At 41.3% G+C, this 21995-nt stretch overlaps 1 protein-coding gene across 1 annotated transcript in view; it reads left to right on the top strand.

Moving 5' to 3' along the window:
* Window positions 1-21578, top strand: part of LOC123775366 (vacuolar protein sorting 13C) — a 115501-nt gene extending 93923 nt beyond the window's left edge. The window contains 14 exon segments of the mRNA XM_045770512.2: window positions 726-806; window positions 1980-2115; window positions 4057-4235; window positions 4570-4689; window positions 7377-7504; window positions 7968-8163; window positions 8751-8868; window positions 9058-9179; window positions 14424-14549; window positions 14551-14594; window positions 14886-15000; window positions 16139-16276; window positions 19020-19181; window positions 20338-21578. Coding sequence (XP_045626468.2) covers window positions 726-806; window positions 1980-2115; window positions 4057-4235; window positions 4570-4689; window positions 7377-7504; window positions 7968-8163; window positions 8751-8868; window positions 9058-9179; window positions 14424-14549; window positions 14551-14594; window positions 14886-15000; window positions 16139-16276; window positions 19020-19181; window positions 20338-20370 — 1698 coding nt within the window. The 3' untranslated portion in view covers window positions 20371-21578.
* The last annotated feature ends 417 nt before the right edge of the window (window positions 21579-21995 follow it).

Below are 21995 nucleotides of genomic sequence, written 5' to 3'. Positions count from 1 at the left end.
TATCACAAACACACTGAAAAAGCATTCAGAAAGTCAGCAAAGCTTTGCAGACAATTGCAAGGTTCATAGAAAGCAAAGCATTGAAATCTAAACAATTGGTTTGCTTGAAATTAGCTTGAACCTGTTAGTAATCAGTAACGATGGCCACCACCAGGTGGCCCAGAGCCCACGGCCAACATCAGACTGCAAGCTTAGTCTTGCCACTGATGTAGTTATCTATTGTATTGTGCTCCTCGGATCTCCAACTGTCACAGCGTATCCCACTGTTTCTTGGCTAAGTGTCGACCATCTTATGGGCTTTGTCCTATGGGGGCCATTAGCTTTTCTTCTAGTTCCCCATGCTGCCAATTATTTCTTGAAATGAGGATAGATTTGTAATGTTCCTTGGTGTTGCAAGACTATTTGCAAAGTTTCTTGTCATGGTGAGGAAGGTTGAGGAGTTCTTGGCATCTCATTGTCCTGTGTGGATCCTGACTATTTGCTCAGATAGTAATCGAGGGAGATGACTCGGAAAGGATTATATCAGTTCTCTCAATGCCTTATCATTGCTATTATGAAATTTATATTTATTATAATTTTGATCTTTATATTTTACCTATGTATTTAATGGTACAGGTATTATATTTTATTGCATTTAGTACCATTGACCTCGTTGGTATGGTATGATATTAGTTATGATTGACCACTTTGTGAATCATTTTTAATGGAATTTTCTGTTTCAACAGGTTGACTTTGCTACCATGACTTGCAACAAGCCTTTCAAGCGAAAAATTCGTCGAACATTCCAGCCAGGCATTTGGTTCCAGGTACAGTATTTAAATTTCAAGTTTTTTTTTTTTTAATTATTTCACACACCTGCAGTTTGATGTACACCTGTATAAACTTTAATTCAACTTCTATTAAATTTTATTGCTTGTCGGCCTATTGCTTACTTATTGTGTGTTTATGGGTTTCGTTCTCGCCTTTCACTGTGGTCTGGTCGAGCCAGGTGTCACCTGCTGTTGGTCACTGTGGGGCCATACCAAATGCCAGGGGTCCATACCATTCTTGGTTCATACCATATCTTGGTTCTTGGTTGGGGCTGTGTGATCAGGGTTCACCAGTCTCGCCAGTCTGTGACTCCCTCCATCTGTCAGGCACACAGTACTGTTCAGGAGTTTGTGACGGTGTGGCAGGCAGTGTTGAGGGTTTGGATTCCTTCAGGCTCTGTGACCCTGTGATCGAGCTCCATTTTTTTAACGGGGAATGGTCTCTTCGGTTCATGTCTCTTTGGAGCCTTTGGAGCGGGTCTCTTCAACTAGCTCTTCTGTAGAATTCTTGGGGTTTGGCTCTCCATGCTGTTCATGCTCCACTCCATGCCGGGTTCTTGCATCGTTCGTTGAACTGCCCCGTGGAGCAGCCTGTGAGCTTTGACCTAGCCCTTCATCCACCCCACCCCCCTTCCTCCCAAATAAGGGAAAGGGTGGGAGGGGTGGACGAGTGGGTGCTGATCTTGTAACAGTTTCGATTGTTTGTTTACATTGTTTGGGGAGTTATATGACCGTTTTCGAGCCTACATGTCTTGAAGGTAGCTAGCTGTGGTTTGTTTTGACTTGAAGACTTTCTGGGTATCTTCCTCAGTGGTGGCATAAATGAATAACTTAATATGTAACTGCCACAGCTCCCTGTGCCTCAATGAGGGGATCAGGTTCTGGCACTGGGTCCCCAGTAGACAGAGTATTCAACAACTGATGGCACCTACATCAGAGATGGTAGCTTCAGGGAGCCATTGGAACTTGCCAGAAATTGGCATTTCATTATGTATAGTCACCTCTTTTTTTTTTTTTTTTACACAAGTATTGAATGTATAGAGGATAAAAATATTGGTTAGGAAGGTGGGGTCTTAAGGCTTGGCAGCCTCAGTGCTGTTGGTCAGAGGGATATTGAGTGACCCACCACAAAAAAGTCAATACACTCAACATTTGATTTTGATTTTTCAGATGAAAACATCTTCTCATCAGAAGCAGATTCACCTCAAAATTAACAGTGTGCAAATTGACAACCAGATGACTGATGTGATGTTTCCAGTTGTCCTGGCTCGAGTTCCGACCTCCCGAAGTGTTATGGCCGAGACTGGTTAGTTATTGCATTTGTGAATGTTTACATGCAACGTCATTTAATACTATTAATTTTATTATACACTCGTGTATAGTTCTTGATAAGGGTAGATGTGGTGTGGTTCTCCCTCCATGTATATATTTGGCTGTATGGAAGTCAGACTGAAGAAAATAAAATTGGTTCATTTTTCATTTTATAGCCCTTGGCCTAGGCTACAACTGACCAGTACATCAAGGTGGTGTGTGTGTCTGCTATCCTTTTCTCAACATTTCTATCCGCCCTTATCTCACTGCCATGAGATGAGTTTCTTGCTTCTTTGTATGGCTGGTATGTTTGAGGGTTTGACCTCTTCCCATATTGATTCCAATTTTTGTCTTTTGGTCTATGGACCTCTTCCAATTTCTATTGAACTAATCCTGTTTTCTAGTTCTGCATCTCTATTTTGGTATAAAAAAAATTTATGTACGTCACAAAATTTGGCATACATTTCATTTAATTCCTTGCCTAAGATCTTTCCAGATTCATTAAAGAACTTTATATTTTCCACATAGTGTCCTCTCCTGAAATAGTTTTTCAGCTGCTTCATTTTCCTCGTTCTCTTCTTGACTATAACGTATTGCATGCTTTATTTCTTAAACAACATTGTCACTTTTACCCAAAGGGGGAAGTACTGAATGTTAAATATCTCCACTTTCCTGGTGAATATCAAATCCAGTATTGAAGGAACATCCCCTTTCCTCAATTTTGCGGCCTGTTTAATGTTCTCGCCTAGTTGTGCTTATGGGGGTTGAGCTTTGGCACTTTAGTCCCGCCTCTCAACATCATGCATCATGTGTTGATACATGAATGTCTCCAGGATGAGGTTTACAAATCTGCCAGTCCAAAAGGCCTCTGTTCTTGCTTCATAGCCCACCCTATCTACGGGTTTTAAGTTGAAGTCATTAAGGACCAACAATCTTGATCTGTCTTTATCTACTCTTACTATAATCTCTTAAGATATTTACGAGGCCCCCTTGTTTGCCATACGGCTTCTTTGTCCATGCATTGCATGCCAGTGGACTGTGTGTATTTATGATTATTAGTCATCATCCTGATTACAAATCTCCAGTGCCATTATGTCAACTTCTCGTGAGTTATCAATCATTAATTCGTTTACCTATAGATGTTCTTTCACCAGCTCGGTAATGCCTCCACCTTACCAAATTTTTGTCGCATCTCCAAATTGAGTAGCCCCTTGGGAATATGACCTTTTTATATCATCATCTTTAAGTCTTATCTCCATTAGTGCAGCAATATCTGGCATCTTAAGCTACATTATATTGTTCAACTCCAGTGGGCTTTTTTAATCTCACTCCACTTATGTTTTGATCTCGCTTATGTTTTTATCGCATCTCATTTATATACGAGTTTCAGGACTGTTTCCTCTCCCCTTGACCTTTACTTCCCCTTTCTCTGTTGGTTTTGTTGATTTACTTTTTTTGTACATTTCACATGCTTGCCTATCCCTATCATCTTGTAGATTTTTTTTTTTTGTATTTATTTCTTCTCTCATTTAGACATTTCACTTCATGAAGATTTAGCTTAACTTTTCTGTCTCTATTTGAGAGGTCTCGCCTGAGAAAGCATATGCGAGCCCCTTGTATGCATGGAAGTTTAAAATTTGTTAATAGGCCTGAAACAACCCTAGTTGTGTGCAGTGCAGGGATCATTCCTATGTTATCATAGGAATTAACAAGTGTAAGGTACATTTCCATAGGATGTTAAGCAATAGTTAACATTTGAGTGGAAAATTACATTTAACCAAATTTAGTATGCAAGAATTATTTGTTATATAAATGCTAATCATATTAATATGGTGCTTAGTTTTCAGGTAAGAATCATGTATTAGTATAGAAGAGTTGGAGGTGTAAACATCAGTGTCTGAAAAATCTGTTTAGTAAATTCATTTTATATTTTCAGTTGCCAAACCATTCTGTGAAGTAAGCATCGTTCAGAGAATGACATCTCCACTGTTTACACAGTTCAAGTACCTGGCAGTTCTCATACAAGAATTCCACGTGAAAGTCGAGTTGCCGTTTGTATTTGCTGTCTTAGAAGTGTTGTTCCCCGCAGCTGATGAGTCTCCTGATCTTTACTCAGTAAGTTTATTCATACGGAGGAGGGATGGAGTAATCATCTACTCCCCTCCTTCACTCCATCTTCAAGTAGGCCATAACATCACTCGATGAGTGAGGGAGGGATGTATGGATTATTTGCCACCCTCGCTCGGGCAATCTTCTGGTAGGCCACAACAGTCGGAGATTGTGTTTACCCAAAAGTAAAAGTGCATAATGTCCGAGTGGCCATCAGAAAAGGGTATTTGACTTCACTCAAATATTAAAAAAAAAATTATTACAAGTTTGAGAGCAATGCTTTATTATATAGAATCATCAATGCAATAATTCAGTTTTTGTAAAAATACGAATATTTCAGCCGGAGAAATATGAATATGATGCTGGTATCGTCCATGAAGCTTTAACAACAACAGTGAAGAATCAGTCCTCTGGAGGGCAGAGAGATTTCTTTGATCACCTTCATCTCTCACCAATTAAGGTAGGTACAGCTATGGGTACAGTTTTTAGTGTAGTGTCACATCTTGGGTTTACCTTTTACTTGTAGCATTTGCTACACCAGACATGTCCACACACTGACAGATACCCCATCACATTATTACCACCCATAAAGTTCTCAGAGGAATTAATAGAGTACATAAAAACAAACTACAGTATTTAATATGGAAGGAACATGACCAAGAAGACACGGATGGAAACTTGGTATTCAAATAAGCCACATAGACATTAGGAAGAATTTTGTCAGTGTTAGAGTAGTTAATACATGTAATGTACTAAAAAGTGATGATGTGGGGATAAACTCCATACACAGGTTCAAATGTAGATATGATAGAACCCAATTGGTTATGGAACCTGTACACCAGTTGATTGACAGTTATGAGGTGGGACCAAAGAGCAAAACCTCAACCCTCCCCCCCCCCACCCAAGCACAACCAGGTGAATACTTATTGGCACTGTGCACAGTGCTTACTTATCAGTGACTATGGGGCAGTAACATCTAGCTTTATATGCCCCGCCTCCAGCTGTTTATACCTGGTGCATGAATTAATTCTCAATGTGAAGTTTCTGGGGGATGCCCCTTGTGGCTTCCTGAAGCTCTCATATACTGATATGGTACCATCTACTAGACTGCATCAACTGCGAAGTTCTATAGGCCTACCAGGGACCAGTTCCAGAACCTGCCCCCCCCCCCCTCACAAGAGGTGCAGAGAGCAGTGACACACATTTATGCCACCACAGGGGAAGACAACCAGAAAGCCGAGTGAAACAAACCACTGCTGCCTTCAATATAGAAGGCAGCCTCTAAACCCACCGAAAGCACTTGCCCCCTCCCCTCCAACTATGTAAACAAATGATTGTTTGCAATCTCGTTATCGAGTGCAAGCTCGTTTGCCTCGCCTCCCCCACTCGTTTGGGGAAGAGGAAAGATAGCTCACGGTCAGCAGGTGTTTGCACTGATAAATGTGAATTGGGTTGCCTCTCTTTCCCTTTGGCTCTGGGGTTCTACTTTTTCAGCTAAGTTGTGATTTTTGCCCTTGGTATCATTTCCTGTATACTACAGTACTGTACTGTGTAACATGCACGTAGAATGAAGTGGAATTCAATATTTATAAAGATATGCAAAGTGCCAGTAGCACATGCACTTAGTACTGTCTAAGCTCACTTATCCGGACTATATGGGAGGGACCTGCCTTCCCCTGTGGCTGGATAAACCAGACATCTAAATAAGCAGAATTCTTACATGGAAAGCCCAAAAATTACCATATTCAAAAATTTTGTACCCCAGCCAACATAATTTGAATTTCCACACACTATTAATAAAAAATGTAATTAAAAAAAGAAACTAAAGCTTACCTTGTGATAGTTTGTCTTCTTGTTTGATACTGTAGATCTTGAAATGTGTAATTCTTGAAAATATATGTAACCTAATCTCTGGTTATTTGAATTTCTGTCCAGGTATGGCAAAGTTTTGCCAGAAAATTATTCGGATGCTATTTTGGCCAGATAACCCAAATATCCAGTTTAGCGAGCTCATATAAGAAACGAAATGGATAAGAAGAGCTTGGACACGAGATATACCAGAAGCACTTAAATCAGCAGATATAGCTCCTCTATATAAGTGAGGCAGCAAAACATTGGCTACGAATTATAAACCAGTTGCACTAATGTCCCTCATAAAAGTATTTGAGAGTGTGATTAGGAGTCAGATCTCTAGTTTTGTGAAGATCAATGACCTCCAAAACCCAGGCCAACATGGATTAAGAGTGAGATGATCATGCTCCTCACAGCTACTTGGCCACTATGACAAAACCTTTGAGGCTTTAGAGGCTTTAGAAGAAAAAGAGAATGTGGAAGTGGTATATATGGACTTCGCAAAGGTATTTGATAAATGTGACCATGGAATGATAGCCCACAAAATGAGGTCAATAGGAATAATAGGTAAAGTAGGATGTGGGATATTAAATTTTCCATCAAACGGAATGCAGCAAGTAACGGTTATTCAAATAAAATAGGCCAAGTGCAGTTAAAAGCTCTCTTCTTCAGGGTACCGTCCTTGCACCACTGCTTTTCCTGATTCTCTTATCAGATATAGAAAAAAAATACAAGTAACAAGTATAATCTTTTACAGGTGACACAAAAATCATCATGAAAATTACTTCTGTTAAAGACATTAAAAACTACAAGCAGATATTAATACAAAAATTTAACTGGGCAGCAGAAAATAACATGATGTTTAACAGTAATAAATTCCAGGTAGTTGGGTATGGTAAAAATGAGGACTTTAAACAAAATACAGGATACAAAACACAATCAAATCTGCCCATAGTAGGAAAGCAACATGTAAAGGATCTGGGAATAATGATGTCTGAAGAGCAGTGGAAGGATTTTAAGAAACATGGCATATTGCCTCAGCAATATGTATTAGCAGTTATTATGATAGCTTATTTCATAGCTGTAATCAAGGTGATAAATAATTCTTACACCTTTTCTTTTATTATTACATTAAAATGATGTGAGGCACAGGTAGATAACTATTCCTTCAAATGCTCCAATAAGTACTTACGTCAAACTGCAATTGTCAAATACTGTACTGATGTTGATGAATCTACATTACACTATTTTAAAGAGAACTTGAGTGTTACTAAGAAGTTCAACTATTACCACCAGATGCACCTGAGTTTCTCACTGACTGGGCTGGAATCTGGTGCGAGCATGCCGGTGGGCGGACAGGTGATTCACCTCTTCTTGCAGAGTGTTGGGGTCACCCTCACTGAGGTTCAGGATGTTGTCTTCAGGTACAAGTCTTAAATATCTAAACCATGTTTAAAAACCATTTCCTTATCCATATATGTTTTATACGGTGCCACCAAATAATGCCACATACAGAGTCACCATTATATAACCACCCACTATACAAACAGCCTTCATAATACCCCATTTTAGTGGTATTTGGTGGACTGTTTGGGGTGTGTGTGTGTGTATGTATGTATGTATGTATGTAATATCTATATAATATCGTATATCTATAAATTTTTATTTATTTATTAGGAGTGGACTGAAGTATGCTTTCTACTGAACTCTCCACACCTTTATAAGAGAAATAGGATATTTTATGAAGGAACATGTCTGCATCTTACGAAGGCTAGTGTCATAAGGCAGAGGAGAACTACCATGTTACCACTCAAAAGGGGCAATTCAATTTATTAAATGCTTCATTTTTTGTTTAATACCAAAATTTATTGTTATTTTGTGTGATAGACTGGCATACATGGAGCGTCTCAACCACTGGATGAGTTGGAATCAGCTGGTACAAGAAATGATAATTCACTACCGTGGACAAGTGATCAAACAGCTTTATGTTCTTGTGCTTGGTCTTGATGTGATTGGCAACCCCTTTGGTCTGGTGGTGGGATTGACAAAAGGAGTTGAAGATTTATTTTATGAACCAATACAGGTTAGTGGTTCCATTACTCATATTTTGATAGCCAAAGGGTCATACATTTATGTTTTATTTGTATGAAAAAATATGAGTTAATTGCTATTAATAGATACATTTTTTTATTTTGTTTAGAGCAACATTTTGTTTACATTTGCAACTGTTCCTTCAGGAAGTTACTTTTTTCTGAAGGAATGAAATTACATGTATATAGAATTTTTCTTTCACCATTACAAATGAAAGGGATATTTATATCTATAAGAGAGAATGTCTGTCTGTCTGTCATCCCCAAAGTTGGAGGCCAGATGCTTGGGGTCTTGTACCCCTCGCCCAAATTTGTAGAGGGAATGGTCTGGGGTACAGGATGGGCATAGACTAGTTGGACTAGGCCTATGTTTAATGCTTTAAGACAGCCTATAATCAAACATGATAGAATATTTCTGGAAAAACTTCTGCTAGAACAAATTGGAAAACTATGGTACAAACCGAGGTTCTGGTAAGAACTCCTAAATTTCCAGTCAATGAATTGTTTACGTCTAATTTACATAGTGATAGATAACTGTGTGTACTGTTGCTATATAGTGGTGATTAAATGTGTGTTGCAGGGAGCAATTGAAGGTCCTGGAGAGTTTGCTGAGGGAGTGTTGCTTGGTGTGACCAGCTTTATGGGTAAAACTGTTGGTGGTGCAGCTGGTGCTGTCTCCCGTATCACAGGAACCATTGGTAATTACATAGCTAATTACTTCTTTTTCCCTTGTTCATAAGTAAAATATGTTATTGTTCTGTATATGTACAGTATATTAAAATTTTCTCTAAATATTATTTGAAGACAAATGCATTTACTTTGGAAATAATATTCACATGTACTGTTAACAGAAAAAAATTTATCATTTAATTTAATTTGGTATTCAGGGAAAGGCGTAGCAGCCCTGACTCTTGATGAAGATTACCAGAAAAGACGACGGGAAGCAATGCATCGCAAGCCAGCTGATGGTATAGAGAGTCTGGCTAGAGGAGGAAAAGGCATTGTTACAGTAAGCAACTTGAGTAACATTATTCATATTGTTAAATAGGATAGCACTAATGATAACAAAATATAAACCCCCATTCAAACAAAATATTTCTCATTTTCTCATTATTAATCACACTTCATGATTTCTTTAAGGGAATGCAGTGTGAGGCAGAGAGAAGTGCCATGGTGTGTGAGGCAGAGAGAGAGGAGTGCCATGGTGTGTGAGGCAGAGAGAGAGGAGTGCCATGGGGTGTGAGGCAGAGAGAGAGGAGTGCCATGGGGTGTGAGGCAGAGAGAGAGGAGTGCCATGGTGTGTGAGGCAGAGAGAGAGGAGTGCCATGGGGTGTGAGGCAGAGAGAGAGGAGTGCCATGGTGTGTGAGGCAGAGAGAGAGGAGTGCCATGGTGTGTGAGGCAGAGAGAGAGGAGTGCCATGGTGTGTGAGGAAGAGAGAGAGAGGAGTGCCATGGTGTGTGAGGAAGAGAGAGAGAGGAGTGCCATGGGGTGTGAGGAAGAGAGAGAGAGGAGTGCCATGGGGTGTGAGGCAGAGAGGAGTGCCATGGTGTGTGAGGAAGAGAGAGAGAGGAGTGCCATGGTGTGTGAGGAAGAGAGAGGAGTGCCATGGGGTGTGAGGCAGAGAGAGAGAGAGGAGTGCCATGGGGTGTGAGGCAGAGAGAGAGAGGAGTGCCATGGTGTGTGAGGCAGAGAGGAGTGCCATGGTGTGTGAGGCAGAGAGAGAGGAGTGCCATGGTGTGTGAGGAAGAGAGAGAGGAGTGCCATGGGGTGTGAGGCAGAGAGAGAGGAGTGCCATGGTGTGTGAGGCAGAGAGAGAGGAGTGCCATGGTGTGTGAGGCAGAGAGAGAGGAGTGCCATGGTGTGTGAGGCAGAGAGAGAGGAGTGCCATGGTGTGTGAGGCAGAGAGAGAGGAGTGCCATGGTGTGTGAGGAAGAGAGAGAGGAGTGCCATGGGGTGTGAGGAAGAGAGAGAGGAGTGCCATGGGGTGTGAGGAAGAGAGAGAGGAGTGCCATGGTGTGTGAGGCAGAGAGAGAGGAGTGCCATGGTGTGTGAGGCAGAGAGAGAGGAGTGCCATGGGGTGTGAGGAAGAGAGAGAGAGGAGTGCCATGGTGTGTGAGGAAGAGAGAGGAGTGCCATGGGGTGTGAGGCTCTCCCTACCTGCCATTTATTGATTGCTGAAGGAACGTGGCACTGACACTCAGCTTCGCACTGTTGGTGGCACTGGTGGTGGCATTGGTGGTGGCACTCTTGGTGGCACTGTTGGTGGCACTGTTGGTGGCACTAGTGGTGGCACTAGTGGTGGCACTGGTGGTGGCACTGTTGGTGGCACTGTTGGTGGCACTGGTGGCGGCAGTGGTGGCACTGGTGGCGGCAGTGGTGGCACTGTTGGTGGCACTGTTGGTGGCACTAGTGGTGGCACTGTTGGTGGCACTGATGGTGGCACTGTTGGTGGCACTAGTGGTGGCACTGGTGGTGGCACTGGTGGTGGCACTGGTGGTGGCACTAGTGGTGGCACTGTTGGTGGTACTAGTGGTGGCACTGGTGGCACTGGTGGTGGCACTGTTGGTGGCACTGGTGGTGGCACTGTTGGTGGCACTGGTGGTGGCACTGTTGGTGGCACTAGTGGTGGCACTGTTGGTGGCACTGGTGGTGGCACTGTTGGTGGCACTGGTGGTGGCACTGTTGGTGGCACTGGTGGTGGCACTGGTGGTGGCACTGGTGGTGGCACTAGTGGTGGCACTGGTGGTGGCACTAGCGGTGGCACTGGTGGTGGCACTGGTGGTGGCACTAGTGGTGGCACTAGTGGTGGCACTGTTGGTGGCACTAGTGGTGGCACTAGTGGTGGCACTGGTGGTGGCACTAGTGGTGGCACTGTTGGTGGCACTAGTGGTGGCACTGGTGGTGGCACTAGTGGTGGCACTGGTGGTGGCACTGTTGGTGACACTGTTGGTGGCACTAGTGGTGGCACTGTTGGTGGCACTGGTGGTGGCACTGTTGGTGGCACTAGTGGTGGCACTAGTGGCTCTGTTGGTGGCACTGGTGGCACTGGTGGTGGCACTAGTGGTGGCACTGGTGGTGGCACTGGTGGTGACACTAGTGGTGGCACTGTTGGTGGCACTAGTGGTGGCACTGTTGGTGGCACTGGTGGTGGCACTGTTGGAAGCTGTAATGGTGCCGGAGCCGGTCGGCCGAGCGGACAGCACGCTGGACTTGTGATCCTGTGGTCCTGGGTTCGATCCCAGGCGCCGGCGAGAAACAATGGGCAGAGTTTCTTTCACCCTATGCCCCTGTTACCTAGCAGTAAAATAGGTACCTGGGGGTTAGTCAGCTGTCACGGGCTGCTTCCTGGGGGTGGAGGCCTGGTCGAGGACCGGGCCGCGGGGACACTAAGCCCCGAAATCATCTCAAGATAACCTCAAGATATGCATGCAAAAGTTTTAATTATATAATTCTGTGATCCCATCAATGGCTTCTGTTTACTAATTTCCTCGTTGGGATTTTGGGAGTTCTGTCCCATGCCTTCATCCTCCCCTGGTGCTTAACCTCTTCACAGATGCCTCGACCTTCAGATGGGGTTTTGTGACCAGCACTCACATCAATGCTCAGGGCCATTCAGTAGGTTCTTTGCATAGGGCATGCAGCACAGTGTGTAAGTTCACTGCAGTTTGGCACACAGTGTAGTTGCTTCATGTCCTGGTGGATGGACTCCATGTTCCAGCTTCATTCAGACTGCTCCCAGGTGGTTCATTGTCTGAATCCAGGCAAGTCACTTTGGTTTCCTTTTTTGTGGGGCACTCAAGTACTCCAGACAGGACAGCACAAATGACTTGAATAGTAGAACCATTGTGATGGGATTCCTGGATTTAAAGGTTCTTGTAATCCATTCTATCATCTTTCTGGCTGACACTATATTTGCTTGGTTATGCTCCCTAAAAGTTTGGTCATCAGACATCATTGTTCCCAGATCCTTTACATGCTGCTTTCCTACTATGGGCAGATTTGATTGTGTTTTGTACCATATTTTATTTAAGGTCTTCAATTTTACCATACCCAAGTACTTGGAATTTATCACTGTTAAACATCATGTTATTTTCTGTTGGCCAATCAAAAACTTTATTAATATCAGCTTATAGTTTTCAATGTCTTCTACAAAAGTAATTTTCATGCTGATTTTTGTCTTCTGAAAAAGATGATACAAGGCTGTGACTTGCATTTTTGTTTATATCTGATATGAGAATTAGGAAAAGTGGTGGTGTAAGGACTATGCTCTGAGGTACAGAGCTTTTCACTGTGCTTGTACTCTCTTTTATTTGATCGCTACTCTTTGCATTCTGTTTGACAGAAAATTTAATAGCTATCACCTTACTTTACCTGTTATTCCTATTGACCTCATTTTGTGGGCCGTCACTCCATGGTCACATTTATCAAATGCCTTTGCAGAGTCCATGTACACCACATAGGTCACATGGCCCTTATATTGCATCTGGAAATTGTCCACACCTCGTTGCCTGATGGAGGTTGCATCTGGTGCTGGGTGTGTCTGTGCTGCTATTCGCAGCTGTGGGGTCTATGCGTGCATTTGTATTTTTTTGCCCTCGTCCTTCCCTTGCCCTAGTTAGGTGAGGTATGGTGGTACAGTGGGATCTTTACCTGTCCTTTGTTTGCCATATACTGGTAATGACCTAAGTGTAATCGCAGGATTATTCATGGTGTCCCGCCTTCCCAATTCTGTCATGGCACTTTGAAAGTATAGTACTGGCATCCATCACATTCTCAGTTTACTTGTTCCAATCTTCTACCACTCTGTTTGCAAAAGAGAACTTTCTAATTTTGGGGGGCACCTTTCTGTAGCTTGCTTGCATCTGTGGTTTATTGTTCTTGAAATTGCAGGTTTCAAGAATTCCTCTTTGTCAATTTTATTGATTCCTTGTACTACTATTTTGTACATGGTGATCATTTTGCCTTTTTCCTATTATATTTAAGCTTTGGCATGTTTAACACCTCTAGCCTTTTCTTGTTGTTCTTGTTTTCAATTCCAAAGCCATTTAGTAGCATGTCTTTGCACCTTTTCAAGTTTATTGATGACCTGGAGATAATAGGGTGCCCTGTAACTGTTGGTCTCACAAACGTTGTGAATAATTTCTTTAATGAATTGACATCCATGTATCTAACATCAATTCTGAAGTTGGAAATGTAGTACATGTTCCCCACATAATGTCTTTGTGTTCCTCTGGTGACAGTTTACTATCTTTAATACTTTTTCATGTTGTGTAGGTTGTTTGTGGCCTATTTTTCTTTATTCCACAATCCATAATGTAGCAGTTAATCATGCTGAATGCCATCTGCCAATTGTTGCTCAATAAATTTAATTTGTCCAGGTCATCTTGACGGGCATGACAATCATTTAAGTGTCTTATCTTCCCTAATAGCTTAGCATCATAAGCAAACATATAATTATGAACATGTTTCTGGTAGATAATTTATACAGACAATGAACATTATTTGTGCTAGAACTGAACACTGTGGTACTCCACAATAACATTTCTCCAGTTTAAAACATTCTCTAATTACCACCCGTCGTTGTTCTGTCAGAATATTTTTCATTTATGTCAGCAGTCACCTCTCCAGCATGTTCCACCTTCCAGAACAACCTCTTGTGTAGTCTGTCAAAAGCCTTTTTTCATCCAGATAAAGGCAGTCCATCCAACCATCTCTTCCCCTGTAAAGTTTGTGACTGTCATAAAAACTGTTTGTGACACAGGATCTGCCTGCTCAAAATCCATACTGTATTGTTGTGAGTATTGTGACCAACATACATGTTATGTCATTTCTTTCCAGGCATTCTGCCCCATTTAGTTTTATTCTTACAGGGAGTTGTTGATGGGTTGATTTTATGCTTTACTGTGGATATTCTTACATGTGGTTGTTAATGGTGTGACACATGCTTTACTGTGGATATTCCTACATGTTGTTGATAGTGTGACACATGCTTTACTGTGGATATTCTTACATGTTGTTGTTGTTGGTGGTGTGACACATGCTTTACTGTGGATATTCTTACATGTTGTTGTTGGTGGTGTGACACATGCTTTACTGTGGATATTCTTACAGGGAGTTGTTGGTGGTGTGACACATGCTTTACTGTGGATATTCTTACAGGGAGTTGTTGGTGGTGTGACACATGCTTTACTGTGGATATTCCTACATGTTGTTGATGGTGTGACACATGCTTTACTGTGGATATTCTTACAGGGAGTTGTTGATGGTGTGACAGGAGTTTTCTTAAAACCAATTGATGGAGCCAAGGAAGAAGGTGTGGAGGGGTTCTTCAAGGGGGTAGGCAAAGGAGTTGTGGGCCTGGTTACTCGTCCAGCCTCCTGGAGTCATAGATTTTGCCAGTGGATCTTTTGATGCAGTTATGAGGCAAGTGGTTATATCAGGGTTCTGTAATTCTTAGAAGCATGTAAGAATTACAGGCTGTGCATCATAATGCACAGGTTGTTGGTATATGTCATCTTAATATACATCAATTTACTTCCATATAACTTTTGTCATAGCTGTTTTATACTGTGTACAGTATGAACATCATCAGTATCATCAAAGGATATGCATCAATGTAATAGTGCACAATATAATCATCCAGTTTCACCACATTGTTTAATTTTGAAATATCTCATAATTTGATGTGAGGATGTCATTATTTAATGTCAACAGAGCCACAGATGCCACTGAAGAGATAGAGCGTTATCGTCCAACTAGATTGATCGACTCTGATGGGGTTGTCCGACCATATGTAAAACGGTTTGCCCAGGGAGCTAGAATGCTACTGGTATGCATAGTAATATTTTTGTTATGTAGTAATGCCTTAGTCACTGACACCATTTAAAGATTAATTATTTTTGTTGTTTTCCATTGTCAGTTGTCCCAAGTCTAAGTAAAGTAACTTTTAACTCGTATCACAATGCTATTGCACATCTCGCTTCTTATATTTCATTTCTGCTAAATTTTAGGGTGATAAAATTGTGGACTATTTTATACACTATTAACATGATTGATGATCAATAGTAGATTACTTTATTATATTAATGGTTTGGGAAATGTTGATTTTCTCCAGGTGTTCTTCCTTAATTTTAATTAGTTTTAATTATTTTTCCCAACATTTTGACTATTACACTTGTCAGTGATACAGGTCTACAATTAAGGGGGAGGGTTGTCTTTATTGCCATGTTTGTAGATTGGAACTATGTTAGCCTTTTTCCACATATCTGCTAGGACTCCTGTACACAGGGATGCCTGAAAAATCAGTTGAAATGGAATGCTGGGCTCGGGAGCTCATTATCTCGGGACCCAAGGTGAAACTCAATCTGGGCCAACTGCTATTTCCTTATACACACACAAATCCCAATAGCATGATAAATGAATGTTATGAATAATAACAATAGCATGAATAAATGAATGCATGTTAAATGAACAAATCCACAAGGGCTGTGATGAAGGTTTGAACCTACGTCCGGGATGATACCAGACGCGCTTTAGTCGACTGCGCCAATTCTTTTACCATGTCATGGTGCAGTCGACTAAGGCATGTCTGGGATCATCCTGGACGTAGGTTCGAACCCTTAACACAATGTGGTGTAAGTGAAAAGGTTGACGGAATGAAATGTTGAATGGGTGAAGTGTACTATAATTAGGTAGAATGGATGTGTTTGGATGCCTGAGAATTATTTACAAGAATGTACAAAGGAATCATGTGATAGATGCAGATGACCAATATTGTAGAAGAAAGGACAAAGGGATGGTTTAAAGAACATGAAAGAGTGAAAGGTTTGTGTGGTGTTAAAATATCGTGGAGAATCTTATGCTATAACCACCCTCTGATGGTGTGCATTTATATAAGTTATTATGCTAATGATAATATAATATGAGGGAAACTGAATTATAATTTGAATTAATGTGTTTCTTTTCAGGAGTTAGAGAAAGGACGGTATGCAAAAACAGATTTATATATTGCTCATGCTTACATTACTGCCAGCAAGTCTCTACTGATTGCTACAAACCAGCGAATTATGCAAGTTTCCCGCAATGATATTATGGGGCACCTTAAGGTTAGTTTCCTGTGTGGTGTTGATACAATTGCTTAGAGCTGAAATTATTTTGACTATTTTAGGAAAATAATTACCGGTATGTAAAATCAGATAATGCAGGAAGTTCATATACTGTATTATCCAAATATCCTAGATACTTTACCTGTGACTTTAAAAGTGTTACAGTAGTAAACTTTACAAGTAGACAATTTTAAATGAGGCATATGCAAGTAGAGTCTGAGCACTGGGTGGGATACACCACATGCAAGGTGGGACCAATGTACAGACTCGGCATAGGGTGGGATAAGCCACACATAAGGTGGTACCATTGAAGAACCTCCCCACAGGGGGAGGATATGTCACATACAAGGCAGAATCATTGGACACAAATTATATACAGTATTACAAATGTAATTACTTTAGACAAAGTAAGTCTGAATTATCCAAGTAATAGGAGGAGAGCTATGCTTGTAGTATCCCATCTTCTCGGTTCTCTGTCATAGGACGCCTTGAAACTGGTAAGTTTTTGACATCCATCACCTTCTCATTTAATTTGTTCTAACTGTCCACCATTCTGTTTGCAAAAGTGAACTTTCTAATGTTTGTTCAGTAGTTCTGTTTCCTTAGTTTGAACCTATGTTCTCTTTTTGTAGTTTTCAAAAATTCTTTTAAATTTTGTCAATTCCTGTTACTATTTTGTAAGTAATGGTCATATCCCCTCTTTCTATTCTAGCTTTGTATATTTAACACCTTTAACCTCTTCAGGTAGCTCATCTTTCAGTTCCAGAAGTCGGAAGGTGGCAGCCAGATGTGGTTTGTTTTAACTCGCTGACTTACTGGGTGTCTTCCTTGATGGTTACATAAATGTATAACGTAATATATAAATGCCACAGCTCCCTTCGCCTCTATGATGGGACCAGGTTCTGGCTCTGGGTCCCAGGTAGGCCAGAGAATTCTCCAACTCCAAGCACTTACATTGGAGATGGTAGCTTAGGGAGCCACAAGGGGCTTCCCCCAGAAATAAACAGTATAGAGGAACAAGTGTGTGACACAAAAGACACAATATTATGACCAGCCCTCCTTCATTTGAAGCTTTTTCCTTGGACACTCCCGGGTGTTGGACGTTGGCTTTGCTCTGGGCCCTCTTGTAGCAGCTCCCAGGACTGGGGAAAATGTCACTTTTGGGACCTTCAGTCCCTTGTTAACCCTCCATGGCAGTTTGTGCCTTCAGTGATGGATCTTTGGTTACAGGGGGTATGTTCTCTCTAAGTTCCTGATTGGGTGCAGCTTTCCCTAGGGTTTGGCCCAGTGGATATTAGGACCGTTAGAGTTGGCACCTCACAGGTGCTTGTCTCTCGAGTCTCTTCGTGGGGGCTAGTGTTGCTTTTGTGTGCTTCCTGCATGTTCTGGTCTTCATTGCTCGGGTTCTGGTGTCCCTGATCAGCAAACATTTTCTTGGTACTTTGCGCCTTTTTATCATGTTCTCAATCTAATGTTATGAGGCTTTTCCCTCTGTGCTTCGGGCAGCAGAGCCTTGTGCCTCTCATTGGTTGCTTGTTGCTCTTGCCTTTCTTGGAGTGTGGCTTCATACAGCCTCTTCCTCCATTAGTTGTTGGCAGTGCTTGTGGCATTTGTCATTGTGTTCATCTATATTGGGGGTTTCTGTTGTGCATACCTGGGCCTCTTTGCACTGCTTCCTGCTTCTCTCTTGAGGACTGTAGAGGCGCTAAGTGGAGGGGTCTCTGGTGGTGGTTATGTTGGCCTCCTCCTTGGCTGCAACTACTCCATGATACATGTTCCCATGCTCCTGGTGGCAGTGGCCATTTCCTCAACATTCAACGTTCGGGTGATCTGGTTGGTTTGGCATATTTCTTTTGTATTGCATTGGCCCTGGCTCTCCTGTCAGCCTCTTTCTACCTCTTTCCTCGGTGTTGGTCTGTAGTTCCTAAATGTTTGCAGCTTTTTTCACCCGTTTAGAGTTTCCATCCTCGGGGCTTCATTCTTGTTCCATGACGGTTGGTTTTGTGGGTAGAAGTAGGCCTTCTGGAGTGTCATATGCTGTGTATCTGGTGTTTCCTGGCACATTCTCCATCTGATAGATTCCAGATTCACCCTCTTCTTTGGGTGGCCTCTCTTCCATTTGGGCCATCTCTTTTTTTCTCTCTCTCTCTCTCCCCCCCTCGGTGATCAGGAGTGGCTTGACCCGGTTTCTTTCCTCCCGAGTTCATCGACTTTTTATTGTCGCCCTCAGTCCGCGATGTGGTTGGATGGCCCCCCTTCCCCTCTGTTCTGGGGTTCTAGGCTTTCCAGACAGGCTTCCTCTTTTCGCCTGTTTGGGTCACACCGATGTGGGCTCTTCTGGTGTTGGCAGTGGGAACATTGTCTTTTTGGTGGGTGTCCTACATCTTCCCAGTTGTCCTGTGGCTCTCTGGCCTTTGATCTTAGCAGCTGACCCAATTTTTCTTTTGCCCCTGGTTGACTGCATGCATTGTCCCTGGTCAGTCTCTTCTCTGGGGGGGCTTCTTGGTTGGTTTCCCTGGGCCTCCGAGACATGACAGGGCCAAGTTCTAGTTCATGGTCCCCAGTCGGCTTGAAAGAACTATGACTGATGGCATTTAATAGTTTGGTATTTTAACAGCATAGTAACTTCAGGGAGCCACTGAGGCTCATAGAGAAATTGGCATTTCATTACAATCAACGCTTTTATTTTTTTATTTTTTTTTTTTTTTTTTTTTTGCATTAAAAAAATTTCTATCTCTTTCAGGTTGATTGGGTGCACACGTATGATGAGCTGTCAGAACCTCCCGTTCTCACTCCCAAAGGCTTACGTCTTTCAGTAAAACAGGAAAAGAGGAGAGTTCTAGGAATGTTTGGTGGTGGTGATAACTCAAAATTAGTACATATAAATTGCCTAGAACAAGCAGAGGTAAGTGCCAGTTACCAGCATGTACTGTACCACATGATTTCAGGCAAAAAAATTGAGTTTTTTGGGAATACAATACTTTGGGTGAAATGGTAGTGAAGTCACTCAGTTTAGGAAAGATATTGGTCAAGGACATTCACAATGTTGAAGTTTTGGATCAGGCTTCTTTGGATAGGGTTTCTCCAGGTCCAGGGTAGAATCAACAAATGTGAAAGTTCATTATTCCTAAGGCAACAACACTTGCAACACTCCTCACAGGTCTCGACAAAATATTCAATCAACTACTGTACTAATGTTACCCATTATGTAGAGGTTTTTTTATGGAACAAGATATGCAGGTACAGTGGAACCTCGCTACTCAAACTTAATTGATTCCTGAAGACAGTTCGAGTGATGAGCACTTTAAACCCATAAGGAGTAATGTAAATTGGATTAATCCATTCCAGACCACAAAAAATACATACCGTATATGAATGCAATAACTACTGGAAATGAAATAAATGCAAATACTGTATACACTTTACATAGATATGAGCACCACATTTTGAGTATAACAATGTTCAACACATTTAACTGTATATATTCCTCAAATTACACAATATTGAATAAAATTACTGGAAAAAGCTACAGAGAAATCAGTGAATTGAAATAGTCATGTAAAATGTATTTGTGGCAGCTCCAACCACACAGCTGTCGAGTGCTAGGCTGACCTTGGAATCATGTTGTGTGTGTATAGACTATGAACACACCATGTTTGTGGTTCATTATGGTGCACAAAAAAAAAAAAGCATTGAATGAAATGAAACACTAGTTTCTGGGTGAGCCCTCGAGGCTACCTGAAGCTATCATCACTGATTACGTGCCATACTACCTAGTGTCAATAGTTACGGAGTTCTTTTTGCAGAGACTTTCCGAGTGCCTTCCTTGGTGGTGGCATAAATGAATAACTATATATAAATGTCATGGCTCCCTGTTCCTCTGTGAAGGGGGGGGGGGGCCAGGTTCTGGCTCTTGGTTCCAGGTAAGTTGTAGAACTCCACGACTGATGGCACCTACATCAGAGATACAGTACAATACAGCCTAGAAATTGGCTTTTCATTTCATTCAACGCCGGTTTATTTTACCCGTTATACTTCATTCATTTTACCATTTATTACAGTGGTTCCTGTCCGCACTGAAGAAAGTCTACTAGAAGTCAGTAAAACTATATCACTATTCTCTTACTCAAGACAAGCTGACATCAGGCAGATACTGTACATCTAGTTGTGATAAAGCACGACTATAAAATTGAAGCTATACAGAGAAAACTATGACTCTCAAGTGCATGCACACAAACTATAGATGCACAAGCAGAACAGATCTGTCAACACTATTAGAACAACTCCTCTGTGAACTCAAGACTAGTGTAATTAAAAGTTAAATGTGTGGTTCAAAAGAAAATGACCAGGCATGAAGAAATGAACCATATCTTGGGAGTGTATGAAAGTTTTGCCATGTGATATACTTAAAGACTAGATGTTAAGTAGTGGAAAAAGAAACTGGATGGTTCTTCATTTGCAGTTTCATGAATAATGACCAAGCAGTAAATCTTAAGTCTTATATAAGGTGTGGCGAGTGGCTAACACTCGACACTTTTGTTGCAAATTTCATACAACTGGCAATCATTGCCATCATCCTAATTATTTCTGTTCTTGCTTAAAGCCTTGAAATGTGCCGTCCTAAAGTAGACGTTACATCCAGGTGACTGGAATTATGCACAAGTTAGCATGTCAACACAGCCCATCCTCCTGAGGTTTACCAACGTCAGAAACTGTTGTACTAAAGTGCCCTATCCTAACCTAACAGAGGACCCAAAACAGAAAACTGGACAGTGTCAATTTTGTGTGCCGCTACCATGTTCTAGTACGACAATTTTTGGCCCCTGTGTAGAATACATGTCCAAAATACGACGTCCTGTTAGGAGGACGGGTTATGCCCATTCAATTTATTCTCCAACTGACTTGCCGGTAATTTTATAATCTTTACACAAAAACTACAAGTACTGTACACTTTTGACATATAACTGCTTTTAACACGTGAGTCACATATGAGTAAGAATATTCAGCTATTACATTTATCCAAAAATGTGCTTATTCAGGCTTATTCATTAGTTACAAATAATAAAAAAAAATTACAATGATTCTTTCCTTTGTACTGTGTGCTTAACATTGTAAATGGAAAGTATTTAAGTCTACACAGTAATGCAAAATATTTCACTTAGTCATGTGTTTGAGAGATTTAACGAGGCAATGTTGGTGGTAGTAAGGCTAGAGAATTATGTACATTTTGTGATGACTTGCCTTATGTGTCCAAAACAGTATTTTTGGTTTCCTTGAAGTCAATAAAATATTAATCGCTGTCCTAAGTAATTTTGTTACTTTGTTTTTGTATATTTGATGGTAAACCTTTCCAGTGTTAATTTTGTGTAGTTCATAAGGTGAGTGAGAAACTGTTTAGGGAATATCGGATATAAAATAGGAAAGTATATATTAATATCTTTGTAGAAGTTAGCATTTACATCATAGATAAAGGGCTCTGATATTTTTAGTACAGTTTTTTACTTTTAATTTTGTCATGAATCAAGTAGTTGGTAAAAATTACCATTATGGTTAGCAGGTGGGAAGTGGTCATCACATTGGCCTAGTAGTGCAGAATTTTGGCCCTCGCCAAGAATTCAGTGTACTCTATATATAGTAGAATCCTCATTAAACAAAGAAAATTTTTGCGAATCCTCAAATTACTATACTCAAGAAATAAGAATTTTAAATTATCCACCCC

Source organism: Procambarus clarkii, chromosome 70 (assembly GCF_040958095.1).
Source record: "Procambarus clarkii isolate CNS0578487 chromosome 70, FALCON_Pclarkii_2.0, whole genome shotgun sequence".
In the NCBI taxonomy this organism is placed as follows: domain Eukaryota; kingdom Metazoa; phylum Arthropoda; class Malacostraca; order Decapoda; family Cambaridae; genus Procambarus; species Procambarus clarkii.
This window is presented reverse-complemented; position numbering and strand designations above follow the sequence as displayed.